Source organism: Trifolium pratense, linkage group LG7 (assembly GCF_020283565.1).
Source record: "Trifolium pratense cultivar HEN17-A07 linkage group LG7, ARS_RC_1.1, whole genome shotgun sequence".
NCBI lineage: Eukaryota > Viridiplantae > Streptophyta > Magnoliopsida > Fabales > Fabaceae > Trifolium > Trifolium pratense.
In genome coordinates this window covers 35,551,346-35,572,812 of record NC_060065.1, presented here as the reverse complement: position 1 = coordinate 35,572,812, position 21,467 = coordinate 35,551,346, and the positions used below count along the sequence as shown (strand labels likewise).

The 21,467-nt window shown below is 32.9% G+C and overlaps 3 protein-coding genes and 1 non-coding gene across 6 annotated transcripts; 2 read left to right on the top strand and 2 right to left on the bottom strand.

Moving 5' to 3' along the window:
- Window positions 1-6,358: 6,358 nt before the first annotated feature.
- LOC123899764 (KH domain-containing protein At4g18375) lies at window positions 6,359-12,402 on the bottom strand. Its single transcript, XM_045950974.1, has 8 exons — window positions 12,276-12,402; window positions 11,306-11,903; window positions 10,565-11,056; window positions 9,365-9,604; window positions 9,023-9,280; window positions 8,417-8,472; window positions 8,179-8,281; window positions 6,359-7,240 (listed from the first exon to the last, which is right to left on the bottom strand). Exons 2-8 carry the CDS (start codon window positions 11,900-11,902, stop codon window positions 7,109-7,111), a joined length of 1,878 nt encoding a protein of 625 aa, XP_045806930.1. The 5' UTR covers window position 11,903; window positions 12,276-12,402; the 3' UTR covers window positions 6,359-7,108.
- A 1,193-nt stretch (window positions 12,403-13,595) lies between these two features.
- LOC123899766 lies at window positions 13,596-15,401 on the top strand. 3 transcript variants are annotated; one of them, XM_045950978.1, is made up of 3 exons: window positions 13,596-13,759; window positions 14,332-14,426; window positions 14,835-15,401. In XM_045950978.1, the coding sequence occupies exon 3, from the start codon at window positions 14,854-14,856 to the stop codon at window positions 15,193-15,195; it is 342 nt and encodes a 113-aa protein (XP_045806934.1). In that variant the 5' UTR covers window positions 13,596-13,759; window positions 14,332-14,426; window positions 14,835-14,853; the 3' UTR covers window positions 15,196-15,401. The 3 variants fall into 3 exon arrangements, with proteins under 3 accessions (XP_045806934.1, XP_045806933.1, XP_045806932.1); XM_045950977.1 differs by lacking the exon at window positions 14,332-14,426 and having other exon boundaries at window positions 14,811-15,401; XM_045950976.1 differs by lacking the exon at window positions 14,332-14,426 and having other exon boundaries at window positions 13,599-13,759.
- Window positions 14,331-14,430, top strand: LOC123900255. The gene has a single exon (XR_006805903.1). It is a non-coding gene; the product is annotated as a small nucleolar RNA R30/Z108 (small nucleolar RNA).
- A 2,070-nt stretch (window positions 15,402-17,471) lies between the features above and the next one.
- Window positions 17,472-21,162, bottom strand: LOC123899765 (protease Do-like 5, chloroplastic). Its single transcript, XM_045950975.1, has 8 exons — window positions 20,810-21,162; window positions 19,929-20,078; window positions 19,549-19,611; window positions 19,370-19,459; window positions 19,159-19,281; window positions 18,848-18,935; window positions 17,831-17,905; window positions 17,472-17,697 (listed from the first exon to the last, which is right to left on the bottom strand). Exons 1-8 carry the CDS (start codon window positions 21,077-21,079, stop codon window positions 17,591-17,593), a joined length of 966 nt encoding a protein of 321 aa, XP_045806931.1. The 5' UTR covers window positions 21,080-21,162; the 3' UTR covers window positions 17,472-17,590.
- Window positions 21,163-21,467: the final 305 nt, after the last annotated feature.

The following is a 21,467-nucleotide window of genomic DNA, read 5'->3' as shown; positions in this document are numbered from 1 at the left end:
TACTGCATAAACTTTTTATTGGAAAGATAATTCCACGTACCGATAAATTTAAGTGTAGTTTTTTCGGTACTTAATTTAGGGATATATTGAATTGAGATTTCGCAGTTTGGATAAAAGATTTACTACTATAAAACTTTTAACTAAATTAATTAGTTTATTATATAAGTGATTCACTTATTTATTTAAAAGAAATGTTTTAGGATGGATGCACCGCAGGGAGTATTATACAAATTAATTAATGCCTGATTTATTTGATTAATTTATCTCTAAGTCTATATATTAAGAGTTGCGAATCAAAAGCTTCCTGCAATATAAAATGCATATTTTGCATCATATAAATTGTGGAACACATGCCATGTGCAGTTAACATTGTTCTTATAGTTATAGTTTAAATTTAGATCAAAGAAATTACAACTAATTAACAGAAAAAGAAAATAAGAATTTAGATCAAAGAAATTACAACTAATCTTAATAGGCACACGTTGTGGCATGTGTTCATTGATGACATATGCTTTGTAAACACTCTATGTTTCACCATGATTAATTAAGATTACAATTTCCGTACTCGTATGGAATCAAGTACAAACACAAAACATGCAAAGTTATATATAATTAACCTACTTTACCACTTTCAAAGTTAGAATGAAAATATGGTCAAACCTTATTTTACGAATAAAGATTTATTATTTAACTTAAAGATCTAATTAGGTGTTATATATGTTTTAACTTAAAGATTAAATGTTTACAAAGTAAAAGTTGTAGTATAGAACATTATTTCAATTTCAATGAGTTCTCTTTAAATCGAGAACAAAATTTAAACTTATGATTGTTGTGAAGTATATGAATCACGTACGTCCTTATTAAGTTAGTCCTTTTACTTACTAAGTGACTAATGTTGTTGCTAAAATCCCTAAACTTTGGTTTCTTTAAAGATTCAAAAGCTTCTATAAACATCAATAATTTTATTAGAAATATTTATGGAGAACAATCAGATTTTGAATATGCATCTTTAAAATTTTCACCAACGAAATCGAAAAATGTCATGTTTTTATTTAAGAAATATGGTACAGAAACACCATATTTTTTACGGCCAGTTGATTTGATAACACTTTCACATATCACAATGCATGACTGCAAAAGATGATATGAAAATTTGAATCATCTCCTATTCTTTTTCTTATGGTGTTAATTCTATATTAATTTCAGTCATTCACCTTTTTTTTTCTCTTTTATGGAGTGTTATTTTTTTCTTTATGGGTCAATGAATCGTTGAATTCTGTAAAAAAGAGAGAAGAAAGAAAACAAAAGTATAAGAGAATCCGCTTCTGATGACGTGGTATATATGAGATTTTTTTTTGCCGTCCTACCTATTTCTCGCGCGTCCTACACATTTCCATTTTTACCCTTCCGCTACTTAAGTATAACGAAAATTATAAAATTGAGAAATTTTGTAAATGTCGTCCGCTACTTAAGTAGCGGGCGTTATAAAACAAACAAATTTGATAAGGTGTTTTTAAGATGTATCCGCTATTTAAGTAACAAACAAAGATATTTTGATAAATTCGTAAAGCATGAGAAAATGGATAGAATGACAAAAGAAAATCTCGCTATCCATACTATAATCCACCAGATAAGCTAGGGTGTCCATGATTTGGACATGTCATATACTAAAACAAAATATGTCGGACATAGTAAATAACACTCTAGTTTTGCATAAGGTACGTCTGAGCAATTTTTTGCGACTTTACGTATTAATCCGGATTAGGCTTAAAGTGGCTTTTAGTTGAGTTAGTTTATTAATTTAGCTAGGATTTGTACTGCACTTCACAAGTCACAACTATACATCGTTTCTCAGACAATATTAAAAAAAACATTAAAGATAAATAAGCAATAGCACTACTAGTTATCTTATCATCCGGTTAATAATGTGTCAAAAAAAATCATCCGGTTAATAAAAGTAGCCAATAATATGGTTTTTCTTACCCCAAAAAAAAGTAGTCATTATGGTTGGATTATCACTTAAGTCTTCTCATGATTAACAAAATGATTTGTGATAGACTCCTTAAAAGTTTGTTTGTGATACATGCAACATCAGATCACACGTTTGACTAAAGTCAGAGATTCTTCATATTCGGCTCGCACAATTCACTATCAGTAGTTGTTCGATTAAAATAAAAAACTTAGATTTAAGATCAATATTTTAAAATATATAATAAAAATTAAAGTCTACTGTGCACAAATGCGGCAAACGACCCGAATGCAGGAATAATCACACATAGTTTTCCATAATTATTAATTACAACCATTAATTTTAGATCAGGCGATCCAAATTAATTATATAACCAAATAATCTTATTCGTTGATATAGAACGGTCTACAACTATAACTGCTAACTTCCTCATATATATTACAACAAAAAATCCATTTCCATTTCCAATATATCACAATTTTGCAATGAAAGATACATCTATTGGTTATCACATGGGTTATAACATCATTCACATGTGATAACTTAATTAAAACAACAAAACTATTGCAAGAAACCAATCAGGACTTTAACATAAATTAGGGAAAGAATATTGATCATTACTTATATAGTTGAAAATCCAAACATGAACTGGGACAGTATGTTTTTCATTTTGTAACAAAACATGATTCTATGGCTGAAAATAATGTTTCAAAAAGTACTTTACAAAAGTGAAAAATATGCAACTTCTGAAAAGAAAAAAATAACGTTTTATTTCCACATAAAACACGACAAATGCACTTAAACAAGACTTTCTCAATTGCCATATAAAAAAAGTGGGAACAATAATTGTTATGCTTACCTATTGAAATATCCCACATCCTTGAACTATTTTTTTCTTTCTGTTAACCAGATATCTTCTACGCGGAATTGCAGAGATTATTCTCTCGGATCTTGTAAGTCTCAAATGGATGACAAATTATCCATAAATTTTTTAACACTACTGCATATCCAAACCATGAATCGAACACGAATCTTGGCACGTCCTTGTACTATTCCATTACACTATAGAGGATAGAGGATTAAAAGAACAATCATGAAAAAGCTGTATTGGTTGTGGTACTAAATACACTTTAATGTTTGAGGTGTGGTCCATGTTCCTGTGGATTGTGTAGTGTAACCAAGTTGTCGTTCAAAAATAAAAAGGCATTCTAATTTAAGTAGTCTATTTTAATTTTGAAACAGCAAATTATCTATTTAAGTAGTCTATTATTACTTTAGACCCATGAAAATGATTTATGATACAGTATAGTAGACTCATGTTTCAAAATGGGGCAAGGACTTTGAATGTATGGATATTTAGGATTGGGATCTGCTAATTTTTCCTCATTTTTTTTTAATTTAAAAATTGGTAAATTATAAAGAATAAAAAGAGAGAAAATCACCTTTTGGATTTAAAAAAATAAAACCTAGTAGCTTGTTCTATTCTATTTTGCGTTTAAGGTCTTTTAATTATCAATTTAATTATTAATTAATTAAATTTATTTTTATTTATTTTTCTACATCCTTAACTTGGTTATAACAAAACCAACTAAAACAAAAATTTTGTTAAACTATAAGGACCAAAAACATATTTAACCCTAAATTTAATTAATCCAAAACACTTTAATTTTCGTATAAGAAAAACACTGCTCTAGTACCCCCTTGCATTCACTAGAGGCTTCTCAAAACTTCTAAGAACTTCCCACATCATCCATCATCCATGTTTATTTGTGAATTTTTATCACAAAATTAAATGTTTCAATTCGTACAACTCCAAAAATCATAATCTCTCTATCTAGTACTTTGGTAAAATGAATGAAGTAAATTCAGTCAGTAAATTCAGTCTGTCAAAACTTTATGCAGAGCAGAGGTGTATTCAATTTGATATCTGACATCATGTCTTTACACATATGGTTGATTTTAACCTCATTATTTATCACAAATGAGTATAAAGAAAGATTATTATTGTAAAGCTTAAAAACAGAAATCACAAACAAAATGGCAATCTGACTGGTTAACCGTCCCAATCCATTGATGCATGGTAAACTGTACGTACACTAAGAAATCTACTTCAACTTTTGTCAACTTAAGTGACATAAAAACAAATTCATATTCAAATAGTAATATTAATAGTAATTAACAAGAAGGTTTCTGATATCAAGTTTTAATACAATTCTAACCCAAAGTGCAGTCAAAAAAAAAAAATACAATTCTAACCAAATATCTCAAGACAAACCAAATATCTAGCATTGATGACAATGGTTGCCTATGGACCCAATGGCCAAAATAAAGCTAAAATCCCTTACTAGAAATTGATGAAAGAGCATCCAAGAGACAATGACAACCATAATTAGCTTGAAATCTGTTTTGGAAGAGATTTTTGAGTGTTTGAGAGAGAACTCTTTTGGAGACTAAGTCTATGTTTTAATATATATTTGAGATTTTAATCTTAATTTTTCTTTTTTTGAAAGAATGCCACGACATATGATCATATAACAATTCAATCACACTTCATTCATTTTTAGTAATATTTTATAGCTTGCTTAATTCAGAACAAGAAACCAAAACCTCCCCTCCTCTCTAAAATCTCCCTCCCAAAATAAAATATGTAAACTCAATGACCATGAGACATATTTTCCAAGTAGATTTCCCCTTTACTCATTTTAAAAAACAACCAAAAATTGGATTGCAAGCTTCATTTAAGAGAAACATTTTTATTTGAGTTTAATGGAAAAAACTCCACCTCAAACAGTCATTTGGCACTTTCCTCTGCAAAGTGCAAACCACCGTAGAAGCACCTTATAATAGTAGCAATCATAGAAACTCATTAATGGTGATGAAACAAACCATCAAGCAAACTTTGATTGCAGACAAGTTCTCTAATGAGAACTTGGATTATGTTATTTGAGCCTCCGAGTCATTAGAAGGTGTTTATGAACCGTCCATCTTATGTGAGATTAGAGAAGAGGTGCATTACCGGTCAAAAATGATGATGCAAATTGAGCGAGGTTTGTTGAGATGAAGTATAATGCTATGAGAAGAACTGGCAAAAAAACAAAATAAATGGACATTGTTGGCCTTCAAACATGAATACAAGAACCCTAACTTTGGTTGGAGATAAAAACGTTCATGTAAACATTTATGATTTACTATCTGATCTCTCAAATTTATTGTTCAGATAAAGGTTGTTAGAATCAAGTTGTCTTTCCAGACAGATCTATAAAGCATCTGCATCAACCTCCAACATTGTGGAACCACCATAAGAAGTGAATAGAACCACACCATCAGTCATCACCGTTGTGAAGGAGGCGGTACTGGTGGAACACCATGTCCATCGTCGCTAAAATCACCGAAAAAAACAAAGTTGCAAATAAAACCTCATAAACAACCAAAATATCGGCTCACCGCCACTCAAACGCTCACCAAAAAGATTTGGTGATACGGTGGAGAGGAGGGGTAGTTTAGAGAGAGAGAGAGAGAGAGAGAGAATGTCAGAGGTATGTTACTCAATTATTATATATATGAAGAGAATGTCAGAGTTTCTAATCTAAATGTTTATCAAATGTAGATTATTAGAAGAGACTTGGATATTATGAATTTGTTACGGCCGCAAACAGAATGTTTTTTTAAAGAATGAAACCAAAATGAGACATTTGCAGAGACTAAATACATATTTAAGCCTACAAAGAAAGCTTGAGACGGATCAGTAACATATGGCAAGGATAGAAAGTTTAGAGCACATTGATTCTGTTGGGATGGGGAATACAACTATGATGCGATGAAATAGACTGAATGCATATTTAAGCCTACAAAAAAAGCTTGAGAGGGGTCAGTGACAGGAAAGGATAGAAAGTTTAGAGCACATTGATTCTGTTGGGATGGGGAGTACAACTATGATGCGAAAAATAGGATGACTTAATCTTAATGCACTTTGATTAGTCCCCGTAGTCAACAACAAAAAATCTCGGGAACAGTTTAGCGCATTGGTAACCAGTTATTACCAACAACTTTAATTTTCATTTGAGAAAAATTCCTAAAATTAGATCAGTTTAATATCTAGGCAGCTAAAATTCAGTTAACAATGATACAGATTTAGTTGAAATAAGTTGTGAATAGTACAATAGATAAGCCGCAGACAGCAGAGATAGAGATCAAAACAAGAACTCCAATTGATAGAATTCCGGATATCCAATTGAATAATCTATATGGGTAGCAGATAAGCCAGATATATAGAGATCATAACATGAACTTCACTTGATAGAATTGAAGAGATCAAATAAAATTACTTTCAACCACATTGGAAGAAGAGAAGGATGGCTACAATAAAATGCAGCAGCAAGCATCGCCTTGTGAGTGATATCCATTATAAGACATTGAGAAGTGAAAAACAAGAACACATGTTTTACAAAACATATTCCAATGGTTTTTCAGATTACAGGCATATAATAAAATGCCATTGGTGTCGTAACAAAATGACCAGAGGCCTAGAAATCAAACAGTAAATAAATGGTCAACAACTGCCCTCACTTACCGAATTACTATAGATACAAAACATAGCAAGAAGGAGAGAAACAATCTGCCAGTTTTCAATTTTGCGAGGCAACTTCCACACTTTTGACCGAAGAAATCAAAAGCCAGGTATACTGGAAGAGGAAACAGCTAGAGAATCTTGCATTTTATTTGCATCATTAGGCAGATGATTTCAGCAAGAAAGGAGAATAAAAAGTTGAGCAAGAAACAAGTCAATTACAAACACCATTTTAAGATTCCTCGATAAATTATCCATGGAGATAAAGATGATTCCACACTAATCAATGGAAAAACAGCATGAATGGATAGAAAGATCCTACACTTCTAAGAGAAATCACAGATGAAGAGTAGATTAAGAAAAGGTGAAGAAAGGAACTACAGCTCCAAAATACAAAACCAGAAACGGATGCTTTGTCATAATCTTGCTGGTTAGATATGGAAGAAGCACGAGTCCAGTCAAAGATCCCTAGAGGATACTCTCTCCAGACCAACCTAGACGGAGTAAAAAGAGGATCGAGTAGATGCATTGAGAATTAAATTTTCACCTCCAAACCACCCGACTCTGAAAACTTATGTAGCCATTATAAATGCTTGGATCAAGTTTTCGGCTGCGCGCTTTTGCTCGGATGTGCCAGAAATAAGAGCAATGCGATCACCCCGGTAAGATTTAGACTCAGAAATCTCTACTGTTGCTCCTGAAATCTGAATTAAAACAACTGGGCATAAAATACATATTCAATGAAGTAAATGTGTAATGAGTATGGAATATCAACAAAATAGTAGTCCATGCTATGTCAAAGATGTATAATTGAAGGCTTAACTACACATTTGGTCCCTTACGTTTATTTTAGGTTTTAATTTGGTGCTTTACGTTTCCATTAGGTTTCAATTTAGTCCTTTCCATTAATTTTGTTACTAACACCGTTTGAACTATACACGTGTCGGTGTGTCCAAGACCAAGTGTCCTCGTGTTTGTCCACATATGCAAAATGGTTGCCACATGTGACAAAACTGACAGAAAGGACTAAATCATGCAAACGGTAAAATCGTAAGAGAGCAAATTGATATGTCTTAAACGTAAGAGACCAAATGTGTAGTTAAGCCATAATTGAAACTTCGGCTATTGATGTTCAAAATAAGTCTCTCTCTCTCTCTCTCTCTCTCTCTCTCTCTCTCTCTCTCTCTCTCTCTCTCTCTCTCTCTCTCTCTCTCTGCCTCTCTCTCTATATCTATCTATCTATGTCAATATTAAATGTTTAACCAATAGAGCATTTTACGATTTTAAATATAAATTTATTTTTTAGATTTAAAAAATAATGTAAAATGACAAAATTATGTTGCAGCTAAATCACAAAATAATTTTTAAAACATTTAATATTTTCATACTTTAAACTAATTTTTATTATTTCAGTTTTTATTCTAAACATTTTTATATTTTAAAAAAATTATATAAGAGGAATTGCGTATTTCTATATTTTTAGCCTGAGTGCATCATATCAAATGAACCAGGTGAGCCAATCAAAGAATCCCTAACACTAATAATTAAATTTTACGAAATCAGGCATTAATTTAAGATAACCATGAATGATTTCTCTCTTCCATAGAATACAAGAAAGGTAAATAAGAACACGTGAACTAACCTTCCTGATATTAGATAAATTTGCCCCACCTTTACCCATCACTTTGCCAACAGCATTAGCAGGAACGACCATCTCCAATGTTGACAGGGTAGGCAGACTATGTCTAATAAAGGGCACAGAAACATGAGTTGAAAATGCCTAATCAGCTTAACATAAGGCTGAGGAAAGAGACGGAGAAAGAAAAGAACCAACTCAGTTGTAAATTAAAGAACAAATATAACTTCAAAAACACACTAACCCTTCATACAGCTTGGTGGCATATGAAGACATAGATCCATAGCCAGTGTCTCCCATCTTTTACAAAGAAGCAAAAAAGAGAAAATATCAGTTCCATATGATCAAGAATTGAAAATAGAAATCAATTATGTTACAAAAAAGATAGAGTTTAGACAGTTCTGGAAGGAAAGAGAGCTAGAATCGATGAAGAAAAGACAGCTAAAATCCATCAGCATTCACTATTCCACTACATTATATTTATAGTAGTACTGCTCATAACTTCAAATTGCATTCACTATCCCATTTTATATTATTGTACAGCCATGAAAACATCTTTATCCATATTCCATGTGATGAAGAAAATAAAGTTATTTGCTGTACCTAAACTCAATGGAATTATAATTTGTCTCAAAGAAGATTAATCAATGAGCATAGCATTGGGCATAAGAGGTTTCACACAACTAATATCACATGAAGAGTGACATTTACTAACAACAGACTAGACCACATATGGTAATACTTAGTAGTCGTAAGCATTTCACCCAAGCATAGACTTGAGGAGATATGCCGAACTTCACAGTGAATAAAAAAGTCATGTCAAATGTTTGAAAACGAATACATATCATACCGAGTAAGAATCATATCCATAACGGCTGCTAGTAGAATGCATGCCCAGTCCAGTTCCACTTCCAGCCCTCTGATCATAAGATAATGCAGCAACTGAAGGCAGCATAGATGGTGCGGAAAGAACAGAACTGCTTGCATACAAGGATTCGGCACCTATGGGGGGGTTATGGTCAATGTCCCTTTTTTTCAATGCATCCTCCCTTAGTCTCAAGACTATCTGAATTAGTGCATCTCTCACACAATCAACTTCACCGACAACCTAAATCATAAATTGAAAAAAGAAGATTGAATAAAGTTGATACACAAATTAAACAAAAAAAAAAAAAGTGAAAATAATTCAAACCTCAACGAGTTCATCATTGTCATCAGCATATTTAGGCTTATTACTTCTTGAGATTTGAATATCGGCCTTAGTTCTCTTCCGGATTTCATTTATGATTGAACCACTTCTCCCTATAATACAACCTATCACTTTAGATGGAACTAGGAGCCGGATTGAGACCGGAGTATCATCTTCATCATTTATCTCCTCTTGCAGCAGTAGAACCGCTTCAACAGCTACAGATTTCAGATCAGTTGAAGCCTACAAAAATCACATACTACATGAGAATTTGATTCTTATGATAACAGAAGAACAGTACACATTCCAAACATAATAGGAAAAGACTACTATATCTATAGTATAGAATATGAACAAAATGGGAGGCACCAAAATCCACCAACAAATAAACGAAGCATAAAGTTGATCGTAAAATTCTATTATTTGAAGAAGCTTGCAAGTTAAACAAATGCAAGGCACCAAGTTTATCTGCAGTTACACCTATAAACTAACCACATTATAATATATTCACAAGTTTATCTGCAGTTACACCTATAAACTAACCTAAATCAAGTGTGAAGACATATGGAAACTTATTTCTAACAGGTAGCTTACTGACATTCTGACATAATGAAATTAAAATGTTTTCTTCACTGGAGTAACATTCAGAATCATATATCCCTCACCTCACCCAAAAGTTATAAAATTTTGATCTACAATAATTCCATATTGGAGTTAAAATGTGAACTCTGTTGGCGCTGATTTCCAAATAGAATGGTACAGAATCAGTTAACGAGTCCACGGTAATTAACTAGCAAAGATTATAAATGGAACTTGAAGATATGAATAAAATGTATCAGTCAAGAAAAAAAAATTGAGGTCACGGTCATCAAAAGAAAAATAAGAGTGTGTTAAAGCAAACAAGTACATGGTGTTCATGGGGATTTTTCATTTTCTTATCCTTGCATAATAACAACTCCCCCACACACAAAAAAAAAATGAAAAGTAGTCAAGACTTTTTATGTAAATAGATATATCCTGGACTCCAATAACATATAAAAGTAATAATAATAGAATAAAACTTATCTACCATTGTTTTTACTACAAAAATCTTAATATAAAGAAGAATAGAGAAACTAGAGATCAAACTAAAAATTTGAACTTCAAAATTGCAGACAAATGCAAGATGCGAAAAAAGAAAAAATAGAAGAACAGATAATGCACCTCTGTTGCAGTTACAGTGATTAAGCATTCATCATGACGAGCCTTGGAATCATCAACATCAATACGAGCACCGCTAGTTTGCCTCATGCGTTTAATAGTACCCCCTCCCTTCCCGATGACATGTCCAATTTTGTTAGAGGGACACAGCATTCTTACAATTAATTCTTCAGATTGGGAAGCACCAAGACTGGAAACTACTGGAAGGGGAGATGAGTACATGGACCATGAATTTCCTGTATCGGCATAACCATGCAGATCTTGCACAGTTGTAGCACCTATAATTTGAGGAAAAGATCTAGGCTGAATAATAGGATCTTGTGCTGGATATAATCCACCAGGTGGGTAAATAGGAACTTCAGACGGAATGATAATGCTGTGCGGGGTTTCTGGTACATTTGTGTCAAGAGAAATGTCCTCCTTGGGGGAGAATTTGTACATAATAGTTGAAACTGCAAATAATGCTCTTTTCACAGCTTCCGATTCACCTGTAATCTATTCAACGAAAACAATAACATAATAAGATAGAAGCTCATCGCAAAAGAATTGTTTCAACAGCCATAAAATGTCCAAGTACAAAACTATAGAAAATATAAAAATTTTGTATGATTTCCTCCAAAACTAGATCAGCACCTATATAGTGGATTCACATGCCAGTGTGCTAATCAAAGTTGCAATCATGTTATGAATCTATGCATTAGTTCAATAGCAAGTAAATATGTTTGATAATATAAATATCCCTACCAATACAAAATTGTCAAATTCCATAGCACACGAGTGCTCAGGATCAGCTGCATCCTTTGAAACGACCTTGATATTTGTTCTTGTCTTAACTCTCAGTTGTTTGATGGTTGCACCAGACTTGCCAATCAAAATAGCAGACTGGCTAGATGGAACAAGAATTTGGCATTCATCTTTATTCTTTCGTTTCTTCTCAGAATCACCAGCAGTTTCAATCGAATTTGAAATGGCAGAATGAACCTTGAGAAGAGCATCTTGAGCAGCACATAAAGGCTTTTCATTATCGATTTCATCTTCGACCTCAACTTCCTCCTTCTCTTTAACATAACAATAAATAGTTATAACCCGATGCTTGGCACCGGGAAATGGATCCACAACCTTAACTTTCGCCCTAGTCTCTTGCCTTATCGAATTTATAACTTTTCCATTCTTACCAATAACACTCCCGATAACTCCAACTGGACATAGTATCCTATACACAATCAATTCACCCTTTTCCCTTTCATCTCTGTCATTCACACGCCTCTTTTGATTCTTGTTATCCCTATTACGGTCTCCACGGTCTCTCTGCGAACGATTTCTTTTACCATTCTCCCCCATTCTACACATCACAACCACAGTTCATGAAAAAAAAAAAATACTTTCAGATGCATACATAATAACTAGTCATAAAACTTAATTACAGAATCTGAAATCATTATTCAACATCAATTGTGCCGAAGAGCTTAGTAAAATTCGATAGTAATATTGAATTATAAGAGAATCCAATAATATTGCAATAAAAAATTAAGCTTTACACGTAATTCTATATTGTTAAGATAGCAATTTGAAAATGGCGATTACACAATTGTAATTAGAAAATAATGAAATTGAAGTTTGGTAAACCTAAGAAGCGAGAGCTGATGCGAATGAGAATAAAATGAATATAGGTATGAATTGTGAAAAAGTCAAACGCTACAGTTGCATTACGTACCTGGTAGATGAAAATTGGATAGAAGACGAATAGGAAGAAGAAGTTAAAACCCTAACGTGAGAAAGAGAAAAAGAATCCCCTTTGATCCCAATCAAGGTGTTAATTTATTTATTTTTTATTATTTTTGACGCCATTATTTAAGATCCTCCCTCAAAAAATCTATAGTAATTATTTTTGACGTCATCCATAAATACATAAATACAAAAAAAAATTTGTGTCTTACGGTGTTTATTTTTTTTATTTTTTTTTACGCTAATATTGATATGAAATTTCTATATCAGTTAACGATAACTAATATTCGTCATGGAATATGTGGGATACATAAATGTTCTTTTACCAAATTTTCTTAAAACTTGATTATTCATGTCTCATGTTTGATCATTGTGTATCGTTATAACTTCAGTGAATTAGAAGGCTAGGCCCAACCCATAAACAATAGCTCAATGTGTCTGTTGATGTTGTAACTTCAGCGGGAGAGATGATGGGAGGTAACATCACCCTACTACCTAACCCACTATGACTTAAGGCATGAGGAGATATATAGGATTGGGGGAATGAGCCATAGATCATCACTTTTTGACAAACTAAGGATGTATTAAGACCTAGGTCTAATAAGAGTACATAAGAGCGAGTTTATAGGTTGAGATAAGAGAGCAAAATGAAATTTCATTTCTTATAGATCCCTAGTTCTAGCTATCCTGTATGAAGTTATAACACTTACTTCCAAATATTACTACATGATGAGTTATCGTTTTTGATAGAATGCACTACTGGACTTAACTGTAGGAAGTATGATTCCGAAAGTGACTTCGGTGTCATTCTTGATTGATAAATCCAATCGGCGATTTACAACAAATAAGTCTTTCCTCTTATCGGGAGGAGTAGTTAAAAAATGAACCAAAGCAAATCAAATTAGAATGATTATTCCTCACGACTACTCCTTGTGATGTTGCGGAACCATGACAACCATGATTTCAAGACGCAACAACACCTACGATGCAAGAAATAACAGACTCACATCACAATATCTTTTTATTCCTCGTTCTAATTTTGATTTTTGTACCAGGGATCTTGATTCACGCTTTATAAAATTTCAACTATAAAAAAAAAAAAAAAAACCAATCCCACAAAGGATTGTTCATAGAACTACTATCGAGATTTTTCGGACCATATTTCCTAATCACCAACCAAATATTCCCATACCTGAAGCGATAGCAAGAACAAAAACAAAATTCTAATAAAATTTAAAGAATCTTTTATATTTGAAAATTAAAAACAATAGTATTTCTATATTTTTCTATGGACATAGTATTTCTATTTTTATTTTTTAGGCCAATTCCCTTTTGTACTGTAAAAAATAAAATAAACAAATCGAAGTTAGAGAAACTCAACAACAGTACAGTACACACTCTGGTCGTCCTTCCCTGCGCCGTAACTTCCACGGCCGCCGCTCCCTCGCGCCGCCCTCTTTTCTCAGTTCACAGGTATGTATGTTCTTTTGTTTCCTCCCTCAAGTCTTCGAATTCAAATTTCACATATTATAATTTTGCCTTTTTCATCCTTCCCCTCTCAATTTATTGTATTATTATTATTATTATAATTTGCATCAATCAACCCACTGCTTCAAAATCCAACCATACATCTTTAATTTTGTTATTCCAGATCTTCATAAGTGCTTATGAATCAATCGTTTATTCTCTTACTGTTATCTCTGTTGCACTTTCTGCAATAAATTGTCAATTTTTATTTTATTTGTTATGCTGAAAATTAGAATCCAATCTCAAGTGTAAATTAAAGGTTTTCTCTTTTCAAGAGTGTCGATAAGCGACCTCTTTCACTTTAATTAATAGTATGAAGCATGTACTATCCTCAAATTAGGTGCGTCCTGATGTTGGCCACGCCCCTGTGTCTGACACCAACGCATGTGATTACATTAAATTATTATGTTATTTTCTCAAATTATTATTGGTGTTGACGCGTCTGTGTAGTGTCTGGTGTCTGTGCTACATAGTTAATCATCTTTTTAATTATTTTTGTTGTGTTTTTCTGGGGATAGATGTTCACAATGAGGATACAAAGCTCCCTCTTCTGATATTTGGTTGAGGAAAATTGCTGGCAGAATCGAACCTAAATAAATATTGCCATCACTGAGTGAACTCTTACCCCATCTAAATCTGTTTTTTTTTTTCCTTCGTTTACATTGAATGTTTATTTATAGTTCTTTTTCTCAATTTTTTTTTTTATTATAGTGTGATTTTTATTAAGGTGAGGTCAGTGATGTGTTTAATTTGCGTACATTGGCTGATCATCTTTTATAGATTATGATGTGTTAAAATAATCGGAGACCTCTTTATAAGTTTATTGATGTTTTCAAACTTCACGCGGTTTACACAATTTTGTTTTGTCCGTGATTGAATTTGATTCATAAGGATAATATTTTCATAGACCGTTGTGTCGTCTTCCTATTTTGATGATATGTTCTGAAGTTGCATATACATTTGTTCAGACTTTGAAATCGTTTAATGAAATGTTTAGATGTTATGTGTTGTTCTTTTGCAGGTGATGTTCAAGTGCTAAGATGGAACAAGAAGCAGAACAAACTGTTAGAGTTCATGGAGGGAGCTCAGACAGTTTGGAATCAGATCGAGTCAGTAGGGTAAGGAAGCTGCTATTTCGCCAAATGTTAGTTGGGATCAAAGATGGAAGATTCTTCTTGGGTAACTTCTATTGCATTGACAAGCAAGGAAACATTATTCTTCAGGATACTGTGGAGTATCGTAGCACTCGACGCCCGTCACCTTCTCCTATGGAACAGAGGTGCATTGGTCTTATTCTTATTCCTTCTTCTTGTCGCACATCATGTCATGTGGATTGCTCTATAGATGAACAATTGTCACTTCTATCGCTTCCTGAAACATGAGTAATTTTGGGGGTTTCATTTGTTCCATTGATGAATTGTCAATGGAATCCTTCGATTTGATACATTTATAAGTCAGGAGCAATTGGCGAGTTTATAATCGTATTTGTTTGTATTTACATTAATCTTATACTTTATCTTGATAGTAGGTTGTTGTCATTAACCTTTTGTGTAACCAAAAATGCATCTTAATAACATTATTAATCCCTCGCTTTCTGTCTCAACCCACCAAAGAAAAAACTGTTTCCAACTTCAAAGTGGCTTCATGTCTTATTGTCTTCGCTACAATTTTCATTCTTCTATTGTCGACTCTAAACTTTCTGTCGACTTCACTTTCTTTGTTGTTATTAAGTTCTTTGAGGTGACATGATTTGCATATATTACAAGGAAAATGCGTGCCCCTGGGGCATCAATATAAATGAGATTTAAAGTAATTTTATTATATGGGCATCAGTTGGAGTCGGAGGCGGCATGTTATATTCCAAACCTTTTAACTTTTGGTTCCAATCTGAATATCTACACAACACCAACAAATCACACAGCACTAACAAATTCCAAAACATCAACACAACTTCTTTCTTTACATTTCTTCACAAACTTACCTTATTGGCACCAATATGGCAATATACATAACCTTAAGTGTCTGAGTTTCCTTATCAAAGACACCAAGTGCATACATCGATCGGTGTCCATCCGATGCCTTGCCTGCATAACTCATTCCAACGAATTCAACCGAGCACCCAGCAGGACAAACAACAAGCTCAGTCCTCTTATGCATATGCTTGTTTCGATAAACTTGGATACCAGTCAAACTGGAAGACGTTTGCTTAACCGGATCAAATCCAGAAGGAAAATAACCAACAAATGGAAGCATTTTGTCTGGATCAGAACGGACAACTTCAACTTTAGCTTGACCTGTTCAGGCATTGGTTCAGTATTGATTTTCTTTTTGTTTTTCATTTTCTTCTTTGTCTTTGGCTCAGAGTTTTCCATCATGCTGCACCATAAAATGGAGAAATTTATGAGAATCAAGCTAGGGTTTACCTTTCACATGATAATAATAAGTAATAGAAAGGATCCTCAACAGCAAAAAACCCCAAATGTCGGTGGCGGAGACAGGCCAAAAAGTTAGGGGTGGGTACTAAAATAAACTAAAACTTATAAAGCAAGTAATACTTAAATTAACTAATAAACCAAAGTATGCAAATCATACTGTGTATAAAACAATGAAATATTTTAAGTTGTAATACATCACAATGTTTTAGCACATAACTCAGAAAATAAATCACAATGTTTCTAACATATTACATAAATTCATCCAATTTTGTTACTCTATAGTTCTGAAATAGAACAAATGAACTCAATTTCTAGACAGACACTTAAAGACAAACTCATCACCACTTGGAATCATTGAAACCCTTAATTTGTTCTAACATCAATATGGCTTCAAAAAAAAAAAAATGCATCGCTACTTGAAATTCATGAGAAGTTAATCAAAACCAAAACTCAACATTTTTATTTTTTCTCTCCTCAGCCACGTATACGTTAGAGACAAGTTGGTTTTAGAATGACATTTACTAACATATCACATTAACAAAAAACGTTAAATGCAACAAATTACTTAGACTGATTTCACATAAGATTTATTTTTTGAGACTTTATTTTAATAATTTTTTCAAGGATCCCTACACTTTTAAGGACTTTTTTTCACATAAGATTTCAAAAAGCCAACTGGGTTCAAGAAGCCAACTGTTAGTAGTGGCTTACATATTTGTTAAAAATGTAGAAATTCTTATGTAGCTTTCAAGAATCACCACCTCTTAAGTACTCTTGATGTTATCTCTAGGTTGTACATTTAATTTGGAAAATAATAAAATTGTTGTACATTTTTTAGTGTAAATTAGATATTCTCTGCACAAAATTGTCTAAACTAAATAAGTTGACGTAAAAATTCAATTATGACAACTTTGGTCATGAGACTACTTGAGAGCGCAACAAAGAAATTAAGGGGGGTGTATTGAATTTGAATTTCAAAGGATTTTAAAAGATATTTCTATGAAAAAAATAATCTTGTGGTATTAAATCAAGACCTTTTTTTTATGAATGAATCAAGATTTTTATAAAATATAAATGAATTCTGGACGAAAATAATCTGTTTTGCCATGTTCAGTAATTGTCTGTGTGAAACTTTGGAACATTATTACTTAAAATGACCACTTGTATAATGTATAAAGAAAAAAAAGTTAGAACGCTCATTTTCAATTTGAGAGTCCTTTTGATTTGCAAAAGGTAAGTATCATGTAATAAACACAAACAAAACAACATAGGATAAATATAGTATTTATCTCCATAGTTTTTTTCTAAAGCATTCAACAAAAATAGTTGATTACATGCACAGTCAAAACCTATTACTATAAGGTGTTCCATATACAATAAGGTATGGTACACTTCTGATTACAGTGTCAATGGGAATTGCAAAGTTAACACCTGATGAAGCTCCAGTTCCTGAAATAAATTGAAAGCAAAACATTCTTGGAAGTTAATATTGCATTAGACAAAAGTTTTCCATCTCAATTCCTAGATTTCTTTTTTGTTGCAGCTTCTTGTATAAAAATACAATGAAGGAGCATCATAGTACCTTTCCTTGTGAAAGTGGCTGTGTTTACTCCAACAACATGGCCATGAGAGTCAATCAATGGTCCACCTGAATTTCCTGTTAACATCCACAAGCGCGCATAAGATCATGTATCAAGCGCGCGTAAGATCATGTACTGTTATAGTCCTATGATCAGTAGTACAAGTATGGAAAATACTGAAATCCAAAACAATATGGAGAATTCTAAGAAGCATTGGGGGAAATAGTAAACTGGTCATTTTTAGTAGTGTACAAGTTAGGTTACAAACTATAGTCAAATTACTCCCTCTGTCACATCACACTTGTAAGAAAAAATTTGTCTCAAAAAGAGTGTGACTTTCATTTTTCAAAGTAGTTTTAATTGATTTTTTCTAATTGTTTATCTAATTAATATAATGGCTTTGTTTGGCAAGACCAATTTTCAAGCTTATAGCGAATAGCTTATAACTTATACGTTCATATGATATAAGTAGACATGTTTGGTTACTAACTTATAAGTGCTCGTGAGCTTATAACATTTTTTACTAACTTATAGCGTTTTTTATAAACTATTTCAAATAGTAGCATTTGAGCATATAGCTTATAACTTATCATATTTTCTATCAATTTTACCTTACTATTTACATTGAAAAAAGTAAAATATCAATTAAAAATATTTTTTCATGTCATTTCATTTTTATCAGCTAGTTCATCAGCTAATTTTAACAAACACCATAAACTCAACGCGTCAGCTTATTTCTACTACCTATCAGCTAGGTTATCAATTATCCGATACTTTTTACTAAACATAGCCTATGTGCATCACTCCTAACTTATTATTTTTCACTTTGCATTTATGATAATGAAAATGCACCAAGGGAGTAAAATCATCATTCAGTTGTTTTCATTTATCATATTATCTAAATCTACAAAGTGTCGAATGTGACAGTTATTCATGGGGCAACAAGCCAACAAATGCTAGCTTGGTGTGTTGAGGACTGAGGTCCTAACTAAAGAACCACAGTTAAGGGTATAGCTTACCTGCATTAATAGCTGCATCAGTTTGAATGGCTCCTCTGATAGCCCCTCCATTTGGGGAAGGTATCTCACGGCCTAAACCACTGACCACCTGCAAAATTTACATCACATAATACACAATAATCACCGACAGATTTCGTTGTATCTGGAATACTACAGCTCAACATGCCAAATCATAATTTCTTGAATTTTATCCGCAATTTAGTATCCTTCATCTATAACTATTTGGCATGATCAGATAGAGTTCTTAGCAGATTCAGAGACTTGTTAATGAAGGTTTACCATGTTGGACTCAATTTATCAAAAGAGATTACCCCTGTTGTGAGAGTATTCTCATATCCATAAGGATTCCCAATGGCAAAGCAACTCTGCCCAACAAGTAAATTCTTAGATTCACCGAGAAGAACAGGCTTTATTTCGTATTCATCAACATCAACCTGCAAATAGACTCACTGTCATGCATTTCTAGACTAAATGTAACATACCATAAAAGAAAATAAGATGATTGGAATAGAATGTATATACCTTCAGAACAGCTAGATCATATGATGGATCAAAACCAATTATTTTCCCTTCCCTAGAAAAGCTATTCCCTTTGGCATCAACTAGGAATACCTGCAGATAGAAGTATACATTTCAATATGAAATATGTTACTCCTATCTAAAATACGAAGTTTGATGGAATTAACAGCATACGGGAAAACCTTACAACGTTGTAAACCACTTGTATCGGTAGCTAGTTTAGCTACAACATGGTAGTTGGTAACCTGTCCACCAGAAAAAACCAAATAAATACATGGAAGAGTCTGCAATTCCTTAGATAGTGTGTCAAATTATGCATACATGCCTTACATTTAGTTATTCACTGTAAGGCACAAGCACAGGCACAAACACGACACTGATATGTAGATGCTAATAATAAGTTACAATAATAGAAGTGACTGAATGTAACCACGCGTGTTGGACACCGGACACACATTTAATTTAAAGTGAAAAAAATAGCATGGTTGTAACATACGAAAAAAAAGCAGAATCAAATTAAGTGGGGCAAACAAATTCCCCTTTCTGATTTTTTTCTTCTTACTATGTGACCAAATTTATCCCAGATGAAGCCTGAACCAGTGCCTTCCACTTTTGCATCTTCATTCTCGTCTAGCACTACTTCATTAGAAGCGGTCTTGGGGACTTTAGTCAATTCAATGTCTTTAATAGAAACAACTGATGGTGAAGTTTCCTGAGATAATCAACAAAATCACCATTTCTTATGTGATCCACAACAAATATAACAACATCATTTATCCAATAATAGTGTGTGTTGAATTGAAAGTGTGTCTATCAATCACCACATGCATTGGTTTTAATCATAGTTCCAAATTGCGGTCAACAACATCAATTGCAGCTGCAATATAAAGGTTTTAAATATCTCAGCATTGACAATGCAGCTGCAATTGTGACTGCATCAACGACATTTGTCTGCATTTTGCTGCAATATCAATGTTAGCAACCTAAACGCGACTGTAATTTAGAACCACGCATAATCTTAGAATTTTGTTTAGAATCTTGTGTTGAGCTAACTCAACCTTACAAAACCAACTTGTAAGGCGAGGATCGCCCCTACTTATAAACATATCTTCTAGCTATCTCTCCTACCTAGGGTGACCCGATAGCAGGTGGACCAAAGGATCTTCGAGAGTCACTAAAACCTTCTTAAAATTCAGATTAGGCCTAACTAAACCCAATTCAATGTCGGACTCTCTCTAATTCAATTTCAAGTCATCTCTAATCCAATTCAATGTCGGACTCTTAACAAATAAACCCAATTGCAAAATTTGATTACACATGAAGAAAAGCAAACAACTTTAAAATGTATTTCAAATTTCAACACAACCCAACAATAAATTACCAAAATTTATCAAAAATGAAGAAAAGGGTGTCATGTCATTAAAAACAAAAAACAGTAAAGACCTGAAACAAATCCACAAGGTGATCTTCTTGTTGTTGAAGTTCATCTTGAAGCTGCTTTGAAAGTGAAAGTGATTGTGTTGAATTGAAATTGAAGAAGTTAAGCCAGGAAGCAAGTACAAGGCTTGAAGTAAACACTGTGGCTCTTCGTCTAGTGACAGTAGCTGAAACAGTGGTGGTGGGAGGAAGGATCTTTGTTGAGGAGTGTGTAGTTAACAATGGCGAGTGAAAGAGGTTGTTTTGGAGAGAAAACATTGTTAAGGTTGCAACCATAGAACGGTTTGTCGTTAAGATTCTGATCTATCTTAAGCGAGAAGACAAGACAGCCATTCCTTTTCTTTCATGTTCTATTCTATCATAACTCAACTCAACTATTAATATCTCAGTTTCATTTAAATTATTTTCTAATAATTTCATAATTTTAAATTATTAATTATTATTTTGTCAAAATTATTTTAACTATCACTATTTATTGCACAAAAATAAGATGTTAAAAGGAGATACCGACAATGAATTGGTTAGAGCGGTTAAAGTTCGATTTATGATTTTCGTGATGAAAAAAATTGGTTGGAAGAAGAGAACTCACTTTTTTGTACACACAGATTCTGTGACAAAGATTAACCGTTAATAATCATAGGATCATAGTGTCATCGATCATACT

Bases quoted from the DNA above. Each gene is read 5' to 3' on its own strand.
- LOC123899765 (XM_045950975.1), bottom strand. From the start codon at position 21,079: ATGGTTGCAACCTTAACAATGTTTTCTCTCCAAAACAACCTCTTTCAC. The intron at 19,282-19,369 runs GTATATACATTC...GTCTATTTGCAG, and splicing joins ATGATCTAGCTGTTCTGAAG to GTTGATGTTGATGAATACGA. The intron at 18,936-19,158 runs GTAATCTCTTTT...TAAATTTTGCAG, and splicing joins AGAATACTCTCACAACAGGG to GTGGTCAGTGGTTTAGGCCG.
- LOC123899766 (XM_045950977.1), top strand. From the start codon at position 14,854: ATGGAACAAGAAGCAGAACAAACTGTTAGAGTTCATGGAGGGAGCTCA.
- LOC123899764 (XM_045950974.1), bottom strand. From the start codon at position 11,902: ATGGGGGAGAATGGTAAAAGAAATCGTTCGCAGAGAGACCGTGGAGAC. The intron at 9,605-10,564 runs GTGCATTATCTG...TGATTTTTGTAG, and splicing joins TCACTGTAACTGCAACAGAG to GCTTCAACTGATCTGAAATC. The intron at 9,281-9,364 runs GTTTGAATTATT...TTTATGATTTAG, and splicing joins ACAATGATGAACTCGTTGAG to GTTGTCGGTGAAGTTGATTG.